This window comes from Peromyscus leucopus, chromosome 4, assembly GCF_004664715.2.
Source record: "Peromyscus leucopus breed LL Stock chromosome 4, UCI_PerLeu_2.1, whole genome shotgun sequence".
Taxonomy (NCBI): domain Eukaryota; kingdom Metazoa; phylum Chordata; class Mammalia; order Rodentia; family Cricetidae; genus Peromyscus; species Peromyscus leucopus.
The window spans coordinates 81,397,920-81,418,603 of NC_051066.1; the positions used below are offsets into that span (position 1 = coordinate 81,397,920).

Here is a 20,684-nt window from a genome sequence, read left to right on the forward strand (position 1 = left end):
TGATAGCCTTGGTAGTTTACATACTCAAAACTCCTGGGAGTTTACATACTCAAACCTAGTCCAACTGTTTGCATTATCATTCTTTCTAGTCTCAAACTGCCCTTCTTTGAGCCAGCCGGGACACTTCATTTTGGCTCCGGCATCCTTTCAATATTAGTCCTTGACTCCAGGGTCGATTAGATTCTATGCACAGCAAGATGTCTCTTCTACACAAGATGTTATATTGTAGTTTCCCTGCCACTGAGGAGGCACTAGTCATTCTTCAAAGAAATCTTGATTCTGTATAGAAGTCAGGGTTCCCTGATTGAATAGTCTTACAGAGTGAAGGAAGACTTAATTTTTTTTTTTGATTACTGGGACTGGTGGGATAGCTTAGCAGATAAGGCACTTACTTGCTGCTAAGCCTGAAGACCTGAGTTCAATCCCTGCAACCCACATGATGGAAGGAGAGAACCAACTCCTGCAAGGTGTTTTCTGACTGCCACCCATGTGTGCCCCGCCCCCAGTATACACACACTAAATCAGTAAATAAATGTGAAACATTAATTATTAGGAAACATAATAATGCATTTGGGTTGTGACTTTAAATTTACATTTGATGATGACAAATGTGCTTTCCTCGTGCTGTGAAGAGTTCTGTAAAAATGCTGTTACGGTTTAGAAGCACCCATGTGGAAGCATCTGTCCTCCTGTTTTAGGGTTACTGTTACCTCTCACCTGATGGAAAGAAAAAAATGATGCTTTGCCTGGCTTGCGGACAGTGCATGAGGGCAGAGGAGAGACTGAAACAGCTGCTTCCCGGTGCTCTGTTCTTCTGTGTCTCGGGCTCCAAGCAGACGTCCTTGCCACAAAGGCCTTTCAAGGTCATCAGCATTGCCAAGGTACTTACCCAGCTGCGCGCTGCTCCCACCCATGTGGCAACAACTTGGAAACGTGGATGCGTTTAGATTGGCCTTGCTTTCAGGTTCATCTCTACTCATCCCTGTCATCTTCCTCGGATGCACCTTCCTGTCCTGCCAGCACTGATTTCTTTTTCCTCATTGGAATTTAAATGGCATTGTCTTTTAACAGCTCTGTCCAGCCTTGGAAGTTAATTGGGCACTTGCTACTATCTTCCCGTCTCTTTGTGTAGCATTTAGGTCGGGAAGTAACCGTGAATCTTTACTTGGCACAGCAGCATTCACCCTACATCAACGGGGAAAGCTCCTTTTGTATGTGTATGGTGCATTTCGGGGACGATTTGACATGTTGCTGTTAGTAACAGTTCAGGCTAGGTGACTGAATTCATGCATCCATGCCTAATACCATCTAGAACCCTCAGGGGTGGAGTGGGGGGGGACTAACTGCCACCTTCTGTGACCTTAATTTAAAATGAATTTAAATTAATTTAATTGAAAAAGAAGATACTCGTTCCCTTCTAGTAGAGCAGTGTAAAGAACTTGGCGGTTGGGGGCGCGGGTGTTAAACAGCAGAATAAAAAGGAAGTAGTCCTAAAATGTGGTGACCTACCAGCCTAGTGTGCCCCTCCAGGGTCACCTGCCTGTCTCCAGACTTCACTCCTCTGTCTCCCAATCCTGACTTATGCGTGAGGTGGGCAGTGACAGGTTGCAGTGAACTCAACCCAAGTGGTAACTTGGAAGGACAAGGAGAGCAGTGCTCTGGGAAGCCTGACAGGATCTGGTTTTGCAGAGGTAACTGGGAAGGACTCCTCTCTGTTAGAGTAGTTTATTCAGAGCTGGTCCCTCTGAGCAGGCTCCTAGGTCAGGACATTGGGAAAAGCTTTTCAAGGGATGCTCTGCACCTTCTTGCCCTCCTCTCTCATCTTCCACCAATGGATGGCCTCCTTCCAGAGCTGCTCATTAAGAAAGTACCTGTAGTGTTCTTATCCCCTTACTTCAATCCCAGGTTCTCTTTGGTCCTGACATCCTTTCTTCTCCATCCTTTCTTATGACCCACCCCAAACCCAAACAAACATACAGCAACATTTAAGGAAAACCAGAGCAAACCAGAAAGACGGAGCAACTGCTAAAAAGTCAGTGAGAGCACTAGAAAGAGAACTGAGGAATTCTGAGCCAACTCTCCTCCTCCACACAAGTTTCTATAGGACATGAAGAAGACACTGTAAAGTGTAGGTCCACCCACATACACAGACATGCAGACTTTAAATGGGGAGTAGAAATATGCCAAGATAACAGAGCAGAAATAACACAATTTGTGTAAACATTCATTTTTTTTAACAAACCAGGCTGATTTATCTTCTCATGAAGCTGAAAACACTCTAAGATATTATGAAGAGCGTCTGTCTTCTTTGTGGATGAAGACACGCTCAGGCACTGCATCTCCCAGTGATTTGGTAGCTTCACATCAACAGGCAGTGAAAATCATTGCATACAAAAATGGGGAAGGATATCAGAATGGGAAGCTAATCGTGGCTGGAACATTCCATGGGGTAAGTGGTTATGGCTAAAATGCTGTGTGTGTCCTTAGAGGTAATGGTGGTGGTGATTCCCGACAAGAAGTACCTCAAAACTGAGCAACCAGCAGCCCTGTCTACATCCACCATAAGCTGATGAGATCTCTATTTTCCTCGAGGTATTCTTTCTGATTGCTTTCCTCTGAATATAAGGGTAGAAACAGTGAGAGACCAATGCCTTGGTTTTCAAGGGGCCCAGAGCAAAGGTGCAAAGGCAGAGGGAGAATGGAGCGACCAAGCTGTCTTCACCTCATCATGGACAGCATGTCTTTTTCCTCGTTGTTTTCCATGCACTGCAAGTTGCATATCACCTGAATGTACTTCGTTTGTTTGTTTGTTTTCATTTTGTTTTGTTTTGTAATGCCCCCTCATTTGGCATTCAGAGCATCTGAACACATCTTTGTTGACAAGGTCTTTCACTTCACTTTTAAATTAAGGGGGGCGTAAGTTATTAGAGCCTATGTGATTGCCTTGGAGGCTGTATAGTCATGACAGGAGAGCCAGCAAAGTGATACTCCTGTCTCAACAACCTGCCCAATACTTTTAACAACCTATTTTATAGGTAAGATTAAATACAATAAGGATATGCCAACTCCTCCCTCCCCTTCCTGTTCACACACCTCTGGGGTTGGAAACTGGTTTTTCTACAAAATAAAAAAAAAAAAAGATATTGTTGGTCAGGTCTGGAGAGGTGGCTCAACCTTTCTGAGTATCTCCTACTCTTGCAGAGGACATGGTTTGGCTCCCACACCATATCTGGTAGCTCACAGCAGTCTGTATGAAACTCCAGCTTTCCAGAATCTGACAGCCTCTTCTGGCCTCCCGGGGCATCTGCACTCATGTGCACACAGAGATGGACAATCATAAACACAACTAAAAACAAAAATAAATCTGTTCAAAAATGAAACTGTTGCTCAAGAGACAAAGCAAACTACAGAAGTTAACCCAAGGTTTACCCGCCGCTACAGGCTGGCCTCCTCTCTCTCTCTCTCTCTCTCTCTCTCTCTCTCTCTCTCTCTCTCTCTCTCTCTCTCTCTCTCTCTCTCTCTCCCTTGTCTGCTTTGGTTTTTTGTCTGATTTGGTTTTTACGTTTTTATTTGGTGGTGAGGGGGGCAGGAGAGGGTTGTGTGTGCACTCCCATGCATGCATGTACCACACTTGTGCCGCAGTGCACTTGGGGAAGCTAAAGAGCCATCTGAGGGAGGTGGTTCCTTCCTCCCACTACATGGGTCGCAGAGCAAGCTCTCTAAGCCTCTGGGCCATCTTGTTGGCTCGCCAGGCTAACTTTTAGATTTGTTTTCCCATCTGCAAAATGGAGGTGATAACGTGTGACAGTTTGGGTTAGAAAATTAACTATTTGTTTATTTGAAACTGTTTACCAATTTGCAGTATGACTTTCGGGGACTATGGGGGTCCAGCCCCTCGATAGTCCCCTCCCAGGGTCCGGGAAGAATCTACAACCAGCTGATAATCTTTGATGAAAAGAAATGAATCTATGTACACAAAACTCCTTAGTTCATACATTTTATTATTATTCTGTGATAGTTCTCTCTCTACACAGCTTCTATTCTGCTCTCATGCCTAGCTTCTTCCTTGCCTGATTTCTCTATATTTGTCTACTGTCCTCTCTAGGTTCTATCTTAATTCCTTCATCTAGTTCTGTCCCTTCTAGGTTCTCATCTATCTAGTTCTTTCCCCTATCAGCTCCTCTCCTGTCTCCTTCTCTCTCATCTGGCTCTTCCTCATCTTGTTCTTCCCCATCTGGCTCTTCCTCATCTTCCATCTCATTCCTCTGGTCCTCTCTTTTAGCCCTTCAATCTACTTTTTTTCCATCTCAGTTTGTTCCTCTCAAGTTCTTACCCATCTAGTTCTCCCATTCTCTTTTCTTTTCTCTGTCCTGTCGTGCCCTGGGAATCCTGATATATATACACTTACAAGCAGTAATCCCTTAGCAGTGCAAAACCAGGCTTCCAGGGTCAAATGGAGGGGTGATAAGAATCACATAGGGAGGCAATAACCATTAATTATCATTTGCAACCCCAAAGAGAAGTGACCAATGGGGAAATGAATTAACTAAAGGCTAAATTCAGGTAATATCTAAGAAGAGGGCTCTTATGTGCTCAACTATAATCTTAAATGTGATTGGTAGAAAGTGTTAAGAATCTATAAGTTGCTAGGTCAATGGGAGAAAATAAAACTGTCTTCTTTTTTCCTGTGGCTCCTATCTGTCCAAGCTATCTGCCGTTTTTCTGCAGGGTAGGGGAAAGTGTGCTCAGTTGCTAGGCAACCTGTGTACAGCTAGATGCCTCTGGTGATAGTTAAAGGGAGATCTGGAACTGGAGGTAAGGTTTGGGAAAGGAGGAATTAAGGCTTAATTGGCACATCTGCCAGGCCTTCTCAAACAGGTAGCTCGGATGCTTAAGTCTGTTCTTAGAGAGTACAGAAGTATCTCTGATAAAGTACTTTCCTCCAACTGGGGATGGACCTGGCCAGATGCTGCTAATGATAATTACAGGGAGGCTTGGAATGGAGTTATGGCTGAGCATAGCTGTCAGCGCAGAAGGTTATCTAAGGTTCCTAGAAGTGGTTAGGTAAGGAGTTAGCGGTCTATAAAGTTAGTAAGGATGTAAGAAAGGAGGGTCTGAGCTGAATTGTGTAAAGCTATTACTTAACGTCCACCTGACCTAGGCGGTGTCTTCTTGTGGAATTTATCTTAAATCAGGAGACTTGCATGTGGACTGTTATTACTGCTAGTCCTTGAAAGTAGCCAAGGGAGATATCTGGTTCCAGAGAAAGCATTTCCTGAGGCTGTTCTCCAAATACCTGGAATGTGTATGTCCAGAGAGTGATCAGTCCACACTGTTAGCCCTTCTTAGGGAAAAGTCCATTGGGAAAACTATGAAGGCACACATGATTTTCATAGCGGAATACAGCTGATATATAACAAGCCAAGTAACACCAAAAACTCCTTGGGATTTGGCTTCCTTGGAGGAATTCCCTGATTCCTCCAGGTAGTGACTTGCCATAACCAGCTGAGTTCTTATGCTATTCCTGGGGCCTGCAGCTTATGACAACTTTGTATCTTAGAGTATAACAAAAAGGAGGGTGATTTCTAAGTTACACACTTTAAGTAAGACTGTCTCATGGGAAAACATATCAGCATATATAAGCTGCTGGGCTTCAGCTCTAGAGCCAGGTTTGACTCATGTTAAATCAGAGAAAACAGACACAAAAAACATGCCTGTAATCAAAAATCTACATCAAAAGTTATTTAATGTCTGTTTTCTAAAAATAAAGGAATTTTTTCAGATTTCTGCAATTGCAGACAACTTGTTATAATTTCAATTGTCATCATTATTTCCTGTTAATGGTTTTTAAAAATTATTTATTTTTATTTTTATGTGCTCTGCTGCATGTAAGTGCACTTCATGCATGCCTGGTACCCTCAGTGGTCACAAGAGGGCACTGGATCTCCTAGAACTGGAGTTATCTGCAGGTGTAAGCCATCATGTGGGTGCTAGGAACAGAAACTGGGTTCCTTCAAAAGCAGCAAGTGCTTGTAACTGCCGGGCCACCTCTCAAGCACCTCCCATCGGTTTTTTTGTAACTTGTGTGATGTAGCTTCTTGCAGAATGCACACAACGACTTGGACTCACTAGAGCAGCCTCCAAAGTCTACACCAGAGACGGAAGCAGCATCCTCACCTTGCGTAGCTTGGTTCTGTGGGCTATAGGTGAAGCTCTTATCCAGAGAGACCCCAAGGAGCAAGAAGAAGCACAGACTCTGTTGGGACAGAAGAGATAGCTGTTCAAAATACAGAAGGTTAGTTAACTTCTGCAGACATCAGTTGGTTCTATGTATGCTATATTATCAAAATATTAAATATAGTTCATCCAGTCACCACAGCAAGAATTTCAAAATTTTAGCCAGTGACTTTTGTAAATGGTTCAGAGAGTATCAGTGAGATTTTCATAGTGTCCTTACCTTTCTTAGTAGGTAAATAAATAAATAAATAAATAAATAAATAAATAAATAAGTAATATATGTATTCCAGTTTTAGAACTGAAACAATAAACCAATTCATAAAATTAATAACAGTAGACAACTTAACTACTTTGTAAGGCACTGACATGTTTTGTTCTAAAATTCAAAACCCAAATCCCCTGGGACTGAAGAAATGGTTGCTAGATCAGTGCCAGCCTCTCCCTGCTGTTGAAGGGACGGTCTCCCTCCCGGGCCTCGCTGTTCCCACTGCTTCTGTGAACCGCTGACACTCCGGTGGATGCCCATCTCTTGGCGGTTGTGACACAGCAGTGTGAGCCTTTTCCACTCCTGTCCTGAATGCCATGGTGTAGAGGTTACAGACTTTGGTGTGGGAGTCAGAACATCAGGTCTCAAATCCCAGACTTGCCAACTACAGCTGAAGGACATTGGCCAAGTTCCTGACCCCATCTCTACCTCAGTTCTCTCGTTTGTGACTAGATATGCCAATAATCACTTCCCTTACAGACTTTTCATGAGAAGCAAAAGAATATAGTGCTGATAAAACAAAAAAAAAAAACAAGACAAAACCTCAGAAAAAACTTAGCTTAAGGGAATAAGAGGCAGTTTATTCTGGAGCCATTTTGAGTAACCATAGCTAGGTTCCACCATGGAAGCAGTTTTACAGTTTCACAGAACAAGGAAAGCCATAAGTCAAGGTAAGTTTAAAATACATTGATGGATACACCAGAGAGGCAGGTAAAGTGAAATGGAGGAAACTTTTTTGCAAGCCCAAGATGCTTTCTGATGACATTCTTCGCTTTTGGATTGGTGGAAGCTAGTGGTCTGGGTCTGTTAATGGGTCTTAAAATGTTTTTACCTACTATCCACAAGATGTTAGTTCAGACACAGATGGGTGAGGAATGGCTGTTCTGGAGACCTGGGACCAGCCCAAGATAAGATAGTTACCCTCTGGACCTGCAACTTCCCAGTCTCCCCACAGTACTGAAATTCTAATTAGTCAATCCATCTCTGTAGACCTGGTTTCTATTCGGGAATTTTTGTTCACAATAGAATGTATCTGCTTGTGATTTTGTTTTCTTCCTTCTTGTTCTACTATAGTAGAACACTACAGTGTGAGAAACAGTTTGTTCTATCAAAGATGGCTGACCTACCAATAGTCCAAAAATCTCCCCCATTTGTGAAACCCTAGTATGTTCCTGTTTGCCCATTTCTGGATGTCAGACATTTCTGAGACTTGACCACACTCTTCCTTTTTGCACAGCAATGAAGTAACCAGTTGGTGAGGTCTAACTTCCACCAATGGGGAAAGACACAGTCACCACCTGAGTCAGAATAAAAACTAAGTGAACTTCCAGCCCAGTGTAACTGCTCACTCAGTTCGGGTCATCCTGAACCCTTTGCTGAAGCAAATTACCTACGTATTTGCCTGTGTTGTTTCTTTGTGCAACACAATGCTGGAAACATTCTTTTCCAATAGACAAGGCAATTCTAAAACCAAAATACACTTTTCACAGAAACTGGAAAGTTCAAATCTAGGTAGGCACTAGCAGGGTTTGCTTCATTGGTAAGATCAAAATCTGCATCTTCCATAGGGAAGAAGTGCTGGGTTGTCACATGACAGAAAGTTCATAGACAGGAGAGCCAAAAAAGCAGTATGACATCTCCTTTCGAAGGGCCTTAGTTCCAGTCACAAGAGGAGGAGCTCTCACAACATAATGATCTTTTTAAAAACCCTACCTCAGGGCTGGGGAGACGGCTCAGTGGGTAAAACACCTGCTGTACAAGCATGAGAACCTGAGTTCAGATCCCCAGCACCCATGGAAGACAGCTCGGCATAGTGGTACACCTCTGTAGCCCTAGGGCTGGAAGGTGTGGACGGGTAGATTATGGGGCTTTACTGGCCAGCCAGCCCAATGAAAGAGTAATCACCAAGTTCAGTGAGAGACTCTGTTTCAAAATTCAAATGAAAATGATAGAGAATGACATTCCCAAACCATTCTCAGACAGTCACATGTACCTACACAGATAATCATGCCTAAACACAGGCATATACCATATAAATGAATAAATAAGTCAATGAAAGAATCCTACCTTTCAGCAACATCATGTTGACCATAAATTTTCTCTACTTGAATTTATGAATGGACACATTCAAAACATAAATGTATAAATATGCACATATATGCATGTGTATATACATATTTACTTGAATACATATTTCATATTCCTTCCACATAATTTGTATTTGGTCTTTATGAATATAAACATATATTAGACTAGTGCTTGGCTGGTACATATCAAACATTCATGACTTTTATTTATTATAACTGTGTACATTATATTATTTGATTTTCCCATGAGTTTTAAGAAGCAATGATTTGAACATTTAGTGTCTGCATGATTTTCAAAGCGCATGGCTCTGCCTCTACTTGATGTTTAAGAAGAGATTCATCTCAAATTCATTTCTTTCAAATTCTTTTAAAAAATCTTTTTGGAATGACAGAGTAATGCACTCATCAAGACTATCAGAAGGATGTCTTTTTGATGGCATCCCTGCTTCTCCCATATTCTAAAACATATCCTGAGGCAAGGCAGGACCATTCATGGTCTGCTCCTGTATGCAGCTGAGTTTTGGTATTATGCCATTAATTTCCACAGAAAAACTTTAAAGAAATAACTGTCAAAATTCAGCATCGTGCTTACTGGTCAGGAAGCAGACAGAACACATCTGCTAAAATCCCTCGGCTCTGCTGCAGCCCAGGGATGGCACCAAACTCCACGTATGTCAGTTCCTTTTTAAAGGTTTGTTTCATTTTAAAGCATTTGGGAGGATATTCAACTCTTGACTGTCTATGATGTTTCTGACTAAATGTGTGTGTTGGCTCCAATTTTGATAATAATTATGAAAGTCATCAATGAAGAGAAAATACTTTGCCTGAACAAATGAATCCATAAAGGATATTCATTCATTATTAACTGACAAGAGTAAATGTGTCTCTTGTTTCCCAGAAAACTCAAGAATAAAAATGGAAAACAGATTGGATTGTTTGGAGGGCATAGATAAATCTTTGCTTGCTCAGATTCTTAAAAGTCCTATTGCCGTTTGGGTGTCTTGTGGTGAGCCATTTCTGCCTCTAAATGGTAAGGTTTTTGTTTCTGCTTCTTTCTAGACTGTATGTAAAGAGAGGGAAAAGTAAGTTTTATGCCATGATAAAATGAATTAAGTGTGTATAATGTCACCATAATAATATTGTATTTATGCAGAGAGCCAATCAGTCAATTAATACATGTGCAAAGATAGCTGTATGCACATATTTGCACAATTGCTTGTTTTTTTCTTACTGGAATGGATTTTTCTGCACAGAGAAGTGTCTAATTTAGTTGATAAAGAGATGCTTGGTCTATAAGGCGGAGAATAATGGTATCCATTAGAAAATAACAAATGAGTTTAATTCACACTGAGGACGACCTGTCTGCACATTTTCATTTTTAAGAATTGCACCCTTTAGGCAGTAGGTAGATGTTTAAAAAAATGAATGGTCCCAAGCCAGGCTTTCAACACCTCCAAACAGTTGGTGGAAGCAGAAAATGAAATATGGCTATTGCATATGGTAAATCTATACAATAAAGCAGTTTTGATCTCCTTCCTGGCCCACCTCCATTGCATACAAAAATGCCCTAAGCCTTCTCATCTTTCAAACGAAGTTTCTTTTAATAGCCCTTACCTCTGTTAATTACATCTTTCTAATTCAATCTGTCTCTTGAAGCAGAAAGTTCTTTGTAAGTTATTGGTACCTATGATAAATTACTCTTGATAACAGAGCACTATGCAAAACATTTTCTTCTTTATTGTAGCTGCACAGAAATCAGAAAAATTAAAGAAACAAAACTGGCTAAAGAGGGACCAAATTTTGGCTGATTTAGACACCATGAGACACAAGATGCGACAGTTGAAAGGTCAGTGTGGATGAAGCTAGTCGTTGTGTTTAATTCCAAATGGAGCAACAGTTACCAACAATTATTTTCTGCTGCTTGATACCAAATAGATAGCCAGTACATGCTAGATAAACATTATGCTATGTAAATTAGAACAAGGTGTAAAATGTAATAGCATAGCCATTTAGTACTGATTTTATGTCTGTAAATTTTATATTAAAAGGAATACCCCATGAGTTGCATATACACTGAAAAAAATAAGGGTTGCCTGTCCTTGCTTTTGAAATACTCCCTTAACTGGCACTGTAGAAACTTTAGAAATAAATAAAACAAGACCTGCACATTTAAGCAAAATCTTGCTGTTATTCCTTGGTATTTTACTGCTGAGGAATAAAGTTTATTTATGGGACATTTTTCATTTTAGTAATTAGAACAGAGCAATACTGAAATCTTCAAGGTCATGGTCAGTGAGCCAAAGCCTCCTCTTAACACAGCATGAGATACTCTTTTCATAGCCAAAGCTCACAGCGGGCATTGTGTGTCCTCTTCCACTGTTCTCCTCACAGAACCTTAGGTTCCTGACTTTATACTATTCCAAGCACTTGAGCTGCAGGCAATTGTTCAGAGAGACTCAATGCCCTATAGACTTGAGTCTAGGAAGGAATGCATTTCAATCTTTGTAGTCACAAATATTGACTTGTGTCCAAAGCCTGTGAATCTTGCTTCAACAACAGCACACATAGTTGTAAACGGCAAGTCTGGCTTTGGGACAGTCAATATCCATTCCTTTCCTAAGGAAGATTCCAGCTTTGAGCAAACGCATTGATGACTACTCCAAATGTCTGTAATCCCTACTACTAGACATTGTGACCCGCGTCTACCAGGGACAAGTCCAAACTCAAGCTGTTCTGTCACCCAAATGCCAAAGCCTCTTTGTCTCCTCTACCTGTAGTTCTACCACCATCCACCCAGGCATTCTCTCTCCAACAGGAACCTGCAAGTCGTTCTTGTTATCACCCCCTCTCTTTCCTTCCCCAAGTGACGCTTTAGAAAATCTTGTCCCCTGAGTTACATTGAGCACTAATGGATTCCAACCCTCTTAAGTCTCTGGGCTGGTTACTTTCTGTCAACTTGACAAAAAGCAGAGTCACCCCAGAAGAAGGAACCTAACTGAGGGACTGTCTCCATCAGATGGGCCTCTAGATATGTCTGCGGGGAACTTTCTTGATTAGTGACTGATGTCCGAGGGCCTGGCCCACTGTGGGCTGTGCCACCCCTGGGTAGGTGTTCCTGCCTTGTTTTCCCTCTAGGAAACTATAACCTGCAAGTCATATAAACCTTCTCCTCTCCAACTTGCTTCTGGTCAGTGTTTTATCATAGTTTCAGAGGAGCTAACTAGAAGAGTCTCCACTGTCTTATCTGAATTCAAGCACAGCATCTTCTGGTTGGGTTAATAGAACAGTTCCTAACTAACTGGTCTCCCTGCTTCAAGTCTTGACAACATCCATCTGATAGTTACCATCTTTGTTCATGTTTTTGTTTTCCAAAGACTGGGTCTTTTTTCCCACTCACAGTTGGGGAACTAATAAGAATACTGAGCATCAATTCATCAGTGAAGAAGACTTTCATGTTTGGCCAAGAACCTAAGAAATGGGAGATAAATTTCAAATAAAAATTTTTATTTAAGAATTTTTTTATTCATTTTACATTTCAATCACAGATCCTCCTCTCATCCCTCCTCATGCTCCCCAGTCTTTCCCCCCAACCCACCCCCTATCCCCTCCTCTGAAAGGGTAAGTCCTCCCATAGGGAGTCAGCAAAGCCTGGTACATTCAGTTGAGGCAGATCCAAGCCCCTCCCCCTAGATCAAGGGTGAGCAAGGCTTCTGACTATAGGTATTGGGCTCCAGAAAGCCAGATCTTGCACCAAGGATAGATCCTGATTCCACAGCCAGGGGCCCCTCAAACAGACAAAGCGACACAACCCTAGTCTGGTCCAACGCAGGCTCCACAGCTGTTGGTCTATAGTTGGTGACTTCCCACGAGCTTGGTTCAGTTGTCTCTGTAGATTTCCCCATCATGATCTTGACCCCCCGCCCCCATGCCTTGCTCATAGAATCCCTCCTCCACCCTTGAATTTGGGAAGTGACTGATAAAGTAAAATAAATGGAGGATGTATGAGGGAGGGGGAGCAGCTGCTAATGGGAACTGTTCCTGTCTCGTCTGAGAATGAGCAAAGATTTTCCTGAAGTTCAGACAGCACTTCTTTCCCCTTCTATGAGTCTGTCAGGTTGTCACTATAGCAACTATCAACTGTACTGGCACAAGAAGGGTGTCTTCTAGCATGCAGATGGGATTACAATGAAGTCAGAGATTGACTGGAGGGGCCACTCTGGCAGCCATCAATTTCAATAAGCCCCGATTAGAAAAAAATTGCAGCCTACAGCTATACATACCATCCTCAAAGATAACCAAGATTATGGTGGGTCAACAGTAGACCGCCAACTCAGTTCTCAGGCAATGTGAGCAAGGGTGAGACTCTAGAGTTGAAACAATCCTGTAAAAATGCAAAGGTTAAGGTAGCCCAGATATAAGAGCTGCCGAGGGTCCTTAGCACCCTTAGAAACAAGGCTGGGCCTTCTTCATATGGACCTCCGTGATCGACTGTCTGTAAGGTCTTCTGTTTCCCTGCTCACCCAACTCATGAATTTTCTTTAGCATCCTAGGCTTATCATATGCTTTCAAAATTCTAGGCTCTTGAGAGAGTGTAATTCCCTCTACATCAAGTTTTCTCCCTCTGACCTCTTGGATTCTCCCCTTTTGTTATTACTTATTATTCTTTCCCAGGGGTTCCCCACCACCACCACATTCTAAGCCTGGGGTAAAAGCAGTTTGTCACATCTTGAACTCTATCCCAATGGCCCCCAAGATATAATGGTAATTATTTGTTCATGGGGCTATCCCCCTTAGATGAGAAATGTTACACCCTTCTAATATGTTCCTGACTAGTTGTAGAATGGTTGAAAGAAAAAAATGAATGGAATTTCAATCCATTCACTTCAGGGAATTTTCTAAGCTTCATGTCTTTATTGACTTAAATCAGTAGAAAGCAGCATACTGAAAACAGCATCTGGCAAAATTGCCTTTGCTGAATTCTGGTTTCACATTATGCCTTCAACTTCTACTATAATTTGCAAAAAGACATTTAGATGTAATTTGGTATCCTGCACAGCACCAACACTGAAACAGTCTATATTTGGTTAGTGAATGTCCATTATGGAGTTATCCACAGATGTATTTTCTTTTCAGATTCAATGCTAATTCTTGTCTCCACCTAAAAACTGTGTGTGTTCTGCTGTTACACATAACTTAACACATAATTATACATCTTACTCTCATGAAAACCCTATACTAGCTACAGGGATTATCAGAATAAATAGTAATCAAGTCTTAGCTCAGGTAACTGCCGTTCCTATTAGATGTTCTTTCCTCCCACCCCTTTTTACACAAACAAAACACACACATATGCACACATGTGTGCGTGAGCACATAGGGGGGAGGAGAAAGAGGGAGGGAAGGAGGGAAGGAGGGAGGGAGGATAGTCTCTAAATCATGATCCCTTTGGCTTAGACTCCTAAATTCTGAGACTGTAGGCATGGACCTCTGCTTAATTCTATACATTTTGAGGGGTGCCTGAAAGAGGTGTGAACATTTGCTGAATTGACTATTTCCAATTATTACAGCTGTTGGTCATTGCAGCTAATATTGTGTATAAAATACTTTATTAAGCTAATTGTTCTTCATTTGTAAACATGATCAATGCTATTAATAATAATAATTATTTTGTAACAATTTTGTGATTATGTAGTTAATGTCAAAAAGTTATCACATGGTTAACACATAATAGATAATAAATATTGGTGCCTGGGTTCTTGAGAAGAAAATGTATTTCCCAATTTGGCTTTTTTAAACTAATTAGACCCAGTATTACAATCAGACCAAAGCCTCGCCCTTGCTACATATGAACCAGGTGGATGTGCTAATCAAAGTCCCTTTCCAGACGCAGATACTGAAAAGGGCGGGTGTCCCAATAAGGGGGCAGAGTGGGGAGAACTGAAAAGGGCTGTGTGAAGGACCAGCAAAGCACTCACTGCCTAGCTTCTAAGAGAAAACTGAAAGCGGAACAAGAATCCTCCACTTGTTTTCCTCAACTTCCCACGGGAGAAGCCATTTGCTGTCAGTAGGGCTCTACCTACTTCAAATGAAACAGTAAGAGGAGGGAAGAGGTGCGTCCCCAAGAGCCGACTCATTGCTGTCCCCCAATCTCATGTAAAATAAAGCAGAATATATAGAAATGATAACAAGAAAATGAAATAATTAATACATAACCTCTTTGCTTGGCTTCAGTTTATGCTCTTACATATGTAAATTACGATATAGTATGAAAAACTTTCCTCTGATTGAAACCTTTTGTGCATTCCCGTGAACATTACAGTGCTAATGTATTTGTTTGCTTAGGACCTCTAGAAGCCAGGTGACAGAAATAAATGCCATGTAGATTGGTTCCAGTTTTCAGCTTCTGGCTCTCAGCTGTGTAAATAGTTAACTGTTGCTGAACTCGTTTATCTGAACAAAATTTGAATGTCCATGGTGCATTCTGAATATGGTATTTGTTGGGGGTATTATCCATTAAAATGTATGTTTCATAAATTAGTGTTATCTGCCCTCTGTGAATAAAGTTGGATGGAAACTGCCTTTTTTATGAATTTGTCTTAAAGAAGACTGCTGTGGTCCAAAGCATGTTACCTCGTGAGGCTGTCTGTCACTGTAATTTACAGACTGGTCCGATGATGCTATTCCACATTCATAGGTAGCATATGAAATGTTACTAGGCATACTGTGTTCTTGTTTCCCAGAGAAGTCATTGCCATCACTTACTTTTATTGTTAGCTCTTCTCATAAATTTTAGGTGTAAGACACAGTCTTTATTCTCTATAAATCCTGAATTATTTTTAGAGTTTTTTTTGTAGCCATCGTCTGAGAATCTTCAAATTAGCAGAATCTTAGCAACAAAGTTGAGACTTCAATTCACTTTTAGCTCTCTCTCATCTATCTACCCGTGTGTGGCCCCCCTCATTGCCCCTTGTCAAATCTCAGGTCAGCAGCTTCTGCCAATGCCCCCTTTCTCAACCTGTTTTTAGATGTTGAGAATCAAACCCCAAGTCTGGAGTGTGTGAGGTAAGCATGACAGCATTAGGCTGTGCCTCAACCCTTTCTAATTTAGCTTTTTAAATTTTTTTTTTTAAATTTTTGAGACAAAGACTTGCTAAGATTGCTCTAGCTTGCCTTGCATTTACTCAGACAGGCCTGAAACTTGCCATCCTTCTGCATCATCCTTCATGGAAGCTTAGTTCCTGTTATCTATAAACTGTTCTGCCCATTTACAGTTGATAGGTATAATCATTTTCTTACTATTTTCCTTCCCTACTAAAGTTGAAGCAAGAACTCACTGAAACATACAGTGCAAAATACACAACATAAAACATGGCTTTTTTATTTCAGAAGTTTAGAAAGCAGTGGGAGACTCTGTGCTGGACACACCTTCAACTCAGAGAGAAAACAATAGCATATAAGTGTGTCTCTGAAACCCTTTTATACAGATTCAAAGTGGTCTGTCAGAAGGGATGCATACACCTTCGTCACCACACTTAATAAATTATGCCTACAGTTCTTCAGAACACAGTATTCCAATAAACAGTTTCTCTTCTAAACTTCTGAACAGCAGAAAGGGCTCGGCAGAGGCATCAGAAGCAAATTGTGCTCATGGGGTGTTATTAGGTAGAAAAGGGGGGGCTCTCATCTCTTCTGTTAATATTATTATAGAAATACTTAATCCCCAGGCTGTGAAGCTAATTGTGAGGGAAGGCTTGCTATTAGTGAAAAGAACAAAACATATGTTCTGAGACTGGAAGAAATGATGGGAACTAAGTAAGGTCATGAATTCTATTTGACTAAATTACTGCTGAACCAGATCGCAGATGCTGTGCGGGGGCCAGGTGGAAGTCAGCACGCTATCCTCCTTTTCCATCTGTACAGTCCTGGCCATTTAAAGCCCTACGCTTGAATACTGTTACATATTATCACCTTAGTCATCTAGGCTTCTATGATATTTTTAGTATTTTAGCCTATTTCCCGCTCCTGGGTGGAATAATTTATGTAATTTAGAAAGTCAAACCAATTCCCCTAAAACTCGGAAGCCTATCCTAGAAACAGTATCTCTCGGGAACCTCTTTCCAGGGCGGCGAGTGGCGGCACGTCAGCCAGCCACCATGGTTCCCACCCAGAGCCCTCTGCAGCCCGTGATGCTTGAAGGAGGCTGGACTGAGCCGACACAAGAGGAAATGAAGCTCATGGAACTTATAAGGCAGACAGAGGTATGTTCTTTAGGATCCCAGACATTAAAGACTTCTGCCCCTTTTAGCAACATTTAAAAGTATCATGTTGAATTTTTAAATCACGCTATTAATATGCTCACAGCAACCAGGCAGTTATGACCACCATAAGCATATGCCAAGCATTGAGTTGGCATTTGGAGAGTAGCTATCCTGGAGACAGCCAGCTCGCATGAACGTCTGTTTTGTTTGAATGGAGACCAGAAATTATGACCTTAGCAAAGATGAGAAAAAGGCCCAGTGGATATGTACAAAGGTAATTACAGCAAGTGTAGTCAAGTTGAACCTTATGGCTTCATCACTCATCATTCCTGAGGGTACTACTCAATATGTAAAAAGAGCAAGGAGCACAATGCTGATCACAACGGAGACATTCAGAAGTAAGAAGATGAAAAAGTGGTTTCGGCCAATTGGTTAATCACTCAAGATTGCCAGACATAAAACAGTTGAGAAGAGAAAGGTCAGCTGTTGAGACAGGCTCAGGGATAGAGACTATGGGAAGCTGCATGCTTTGTGAATTTTTTCATCCAACTATTTGTCACTATTTTAACGAGGCTTCTCAAATTCGTGGCGTGTGTTCAATGCAAATTTTAAGTGTGCGTCTAAATCAAGGTGACTGGAACGAAGAAGTTGTCATTGCTGGAGACTTGACTCCTTGACAAGCTAAGAAGGCTAAATCCCTAGTCAGGGAGCAAATAAGCAAGCATTGAGCTAGGATACACTTGAGGTAGGATAAGGAGCTGCCTGACGAGGACTTGGCAGAGCAGAAGGGTGGCAGCTGCCTTTCAGAACATAGTGAGCTAGGACTTGCTACACACAGTCCCCTAAGCCTCGCTTACCCAAAGGAAAGGAAGGTGTGTTTCTGAATCAAAAACTCACTTGTTAGTTGTAGAGACAGCTCCTGTAGGAGAAACATCACACACGTATCGCCCTTTATTTCTCAACATTGCAAATGAGGTCAATGGTTTGTCAAGGTGAATCTGTCTGTATTCTTACCCCAGTAGCTTCATGGAAGCAAGGGAAATTCACCCAAGACTACAGCAGAAGAGGTCTGGGCATGCCACAGTTACGTACCAGAATCGTTTTGGTATACATTGTGATTACATGGCATTTCTGGATTCCACTGAATTCCCTTTGCACACACCAAATCATTCTCCATCTGCAGCATTCTCTGGCCTTTCCTTGACAGGCACAACTTTCTGAAGGCCAAGAACTACAGCCCAGATGCTCTCTGATTGCAACTCAATGTAAAGCAACCCAGCAGCACAGCCTATACCAGGGTCCCCGAGTGAAACGAGTGTGGGCTTACCAGAACGGAGGCCAACCTGATGATGGCACTTATGCCTGGGCCAGCACTATTTCAGAGGTAAATTTAATGGGAATATCCAATAGGCCTGGAATCAGTCCCCAACTTTGACATCTTTAGATTGGTAGTTCAGGCAAGTTAACGAACTTTTCTGAACCTCATTTTCTCATTTGTCCAGTGGGAATAATACTTCCGTCACAAGGCTGGTCAGATTATTGAATGAGCTCCCATGTGTGAACATGAGATGTCTAATGCTATCTGGTGTGTGTGTGTGTGTGTGTGATTTCAAATATGATGCATGGCCAGCAGAGAACAGTGCCAATTGCACACACTCCAGACCAAGACTAAACTTTAAAATCACTTGAGTGAGCACAGTGGCACAAGCTTCTAATCCCAGCACTTGAGAGGTGGAGGCAGGAGGGTGTGCAACTGAAGGTCATCTTTAGCTGTAATGATGAATTTGAGGCCAGCCGGAGCTAATTGGGACCCAGTTTATTTTTAATAGTTTTAATAATACTTTAAAATGGTTTTTCTCGTTCGTTTTAAATCTAGCTCACAGAAGAGTCATTTCAAGACCCTGTTATGAATATTCACTAGATATGTGCTTTATAGAAAAGCACCTGTGGTTCTTATAGAAAGCCTGTCCTGGTCTTACTACCCACCATCCTGGAGTGACAGAATTTCCACTTCCCAGAGATGAAGCACTGCCTTGAGGAGACATGCAGCTGCTCCTCCACTGTTTGTAATTTGAGGGACATAAATCTAAAGTTTGACCTTTTTGTCTTAGTCTTTAAGTGGAAACTTGAAGCAAGTTTCTTTACTGGGCTTTCCTAAAGTCTTTCCTGCTGCAATGGAAATGCTAATAGTGCTTCCCCTGTTTCCCTTTGTGAGGTGTTTGCATAGACTTTCCTGGGAAAAGAGAGAGTCCCAGAAATAATGTTGGGGCCAGGGGTGGGGAGATAAGAAGGTGCACTAGAAAGGCCTAAGGAAGTTCACAAAGCTGATGGACATTCTGGAACAGCAGAGGCATCTCAGTTGAGCTGGCCTTCAAGGATGCTCCAGGCTCAAAGCCTCTCTTCACCAATAGATCCATGAGTGCAGCCATGTCTCAGAAGCTGACGGCTAACATGCTGCACTTGAGAAATGAGGTAAAAATGTACAACATTCACAATGAGCAATAAAGGGAAAATGCTTTGTGTACCTGGAGGCAAACAGGAGAATGGTTACTTTAAAGAAAGCAAAAGTCGGCTTCCTAGGAGAGATGCCAAAGTGTGGCTAAAATATTCTTCTTCACGGTGGTCTCTTCAGAAACGAGAGTCAGGGCGGTGGTGGCGCACGCCTTTAATCCCAGCACTGGGAGGCAGAGCCATGCGGATCTTTGTGAGTTCAAGGCAAGCCTGGGCTACCAAGTGAGTTCCAGGAAAAGGCACAAAGCTACACAGAGAAACCCTGACTCGGGGGAAAAAAAAGTGCTAAGTCAACACATTAAAAACAAATCCTGACATCCAAGAAACGAGAGTCAAATGTTGATGCTGCATCAGAGAGAGCACTTAGCCTTGGCAGCTAAAGGCGATCAAATAGTGAAAGAATATGCAGCAATTAACCAATAGATGTAGAAAGGAGCACGGATAATAAGAAAATAGCTATCAGACAGTGTAATGAAACTCACAAGGAACTTCCAAAGATTACATGTGGTTCTATCAGTCAGAAGCTGGCCTTTTGATTCATATGGCTCACACTGTAGAATATGGAAGGTACTTCATAACTACAGGTCCATGACCATATGATTTTCATGAACTTTATATATATGGAAGCAACTATGCTGGAAGCTGTGAAGTATCATTTTAACTTACATCTGTGAGTAGACTTTTATAAACATTGGAAGCACCGTGTAATTGACAGGTTAGCATCAATACTAGACAACACAGGCTATCGGAGCTCATTAAATTATGATGTCAAGATGACAAAGACTCATTACACTCATAGGCAGGTTGTTTAATGTAGATTATTATATTCCAGAACAAAGCAATCCATTATGTAAAAACAAGTATATGTGCTTGAATGACATCCTTAGCAATATTGACTGTATTTGACAGGTTTCTTTAATTATATAAATTATATATTCTTTGTTATTATCTTTAAATTAATTTTTTTTAAGTTAGCATAGAAAGTATTGGGTTGGCTTCTTCATGGAGGTTTTTGGGGTTTTTTTGTTTGTTTTGGTTTTGGTGGTTTTTTTTTTTTTTGATGTTTTGTTTTGGTTTTGGTTTTATGAGACAAGGTTTCTCTCTATAACCCTGGCTATTTTGGAACTCGCTCTTTAGATCAGGCTAGCCTCAAACTTACAGAGATCCACCTCCACCTCATGAATGCTGAGATTAAAGACGTGTGCCACCACTGCCCAGCCTCCAGGGAGTTTTCATATATATGTGTCACACCTTGTTCTAGGTTGGCCTCCCCTCCACTATCCATCTCCCTCACCAGGTCACCTCTTCATCCCACCTCCCCCGCCA

General features: G+C 41.6%; 1 protein-coding gene across 1 annotated transcript in view; it reads left to right on the top strand.

Moving 5' to 3' along the window:
• The window catches only part of Dcdc1 (doublecortin domain containing 1), a gene marked incomplete at its 5' end in the record, with an annotated part of 409,318 nt that overhangs the window by 374,916 nt on the left and 13,718 nt on the right, over nucleotides 1-20,684 (top strand). The window contains 8 exon segments of the mRNA XM_037204436.1: nucleotides 699-881; nucleotides 2,246-2,449; nucleotides 6,095-6,239; nucleotides 6,242-6,295; nucleotides 9,488-9,619; nucleotides 10,334-10,435; nucleotides 16,711-16,847; nucleotides 18,055-18,231. Of these exon segments, the coding sequence (XP_037060331.1) occupies nucleotides 699-881; nucleotides 2,246-2,449; nucleotides 6,095-6,239; nucleotides 6,242-6,295; nucleotides 9,488-9,619; nucleotides 10,334-10,435; nucleotides 16,711-16,847; nucleotides 18,055-18,231 (1,134 nt within the window).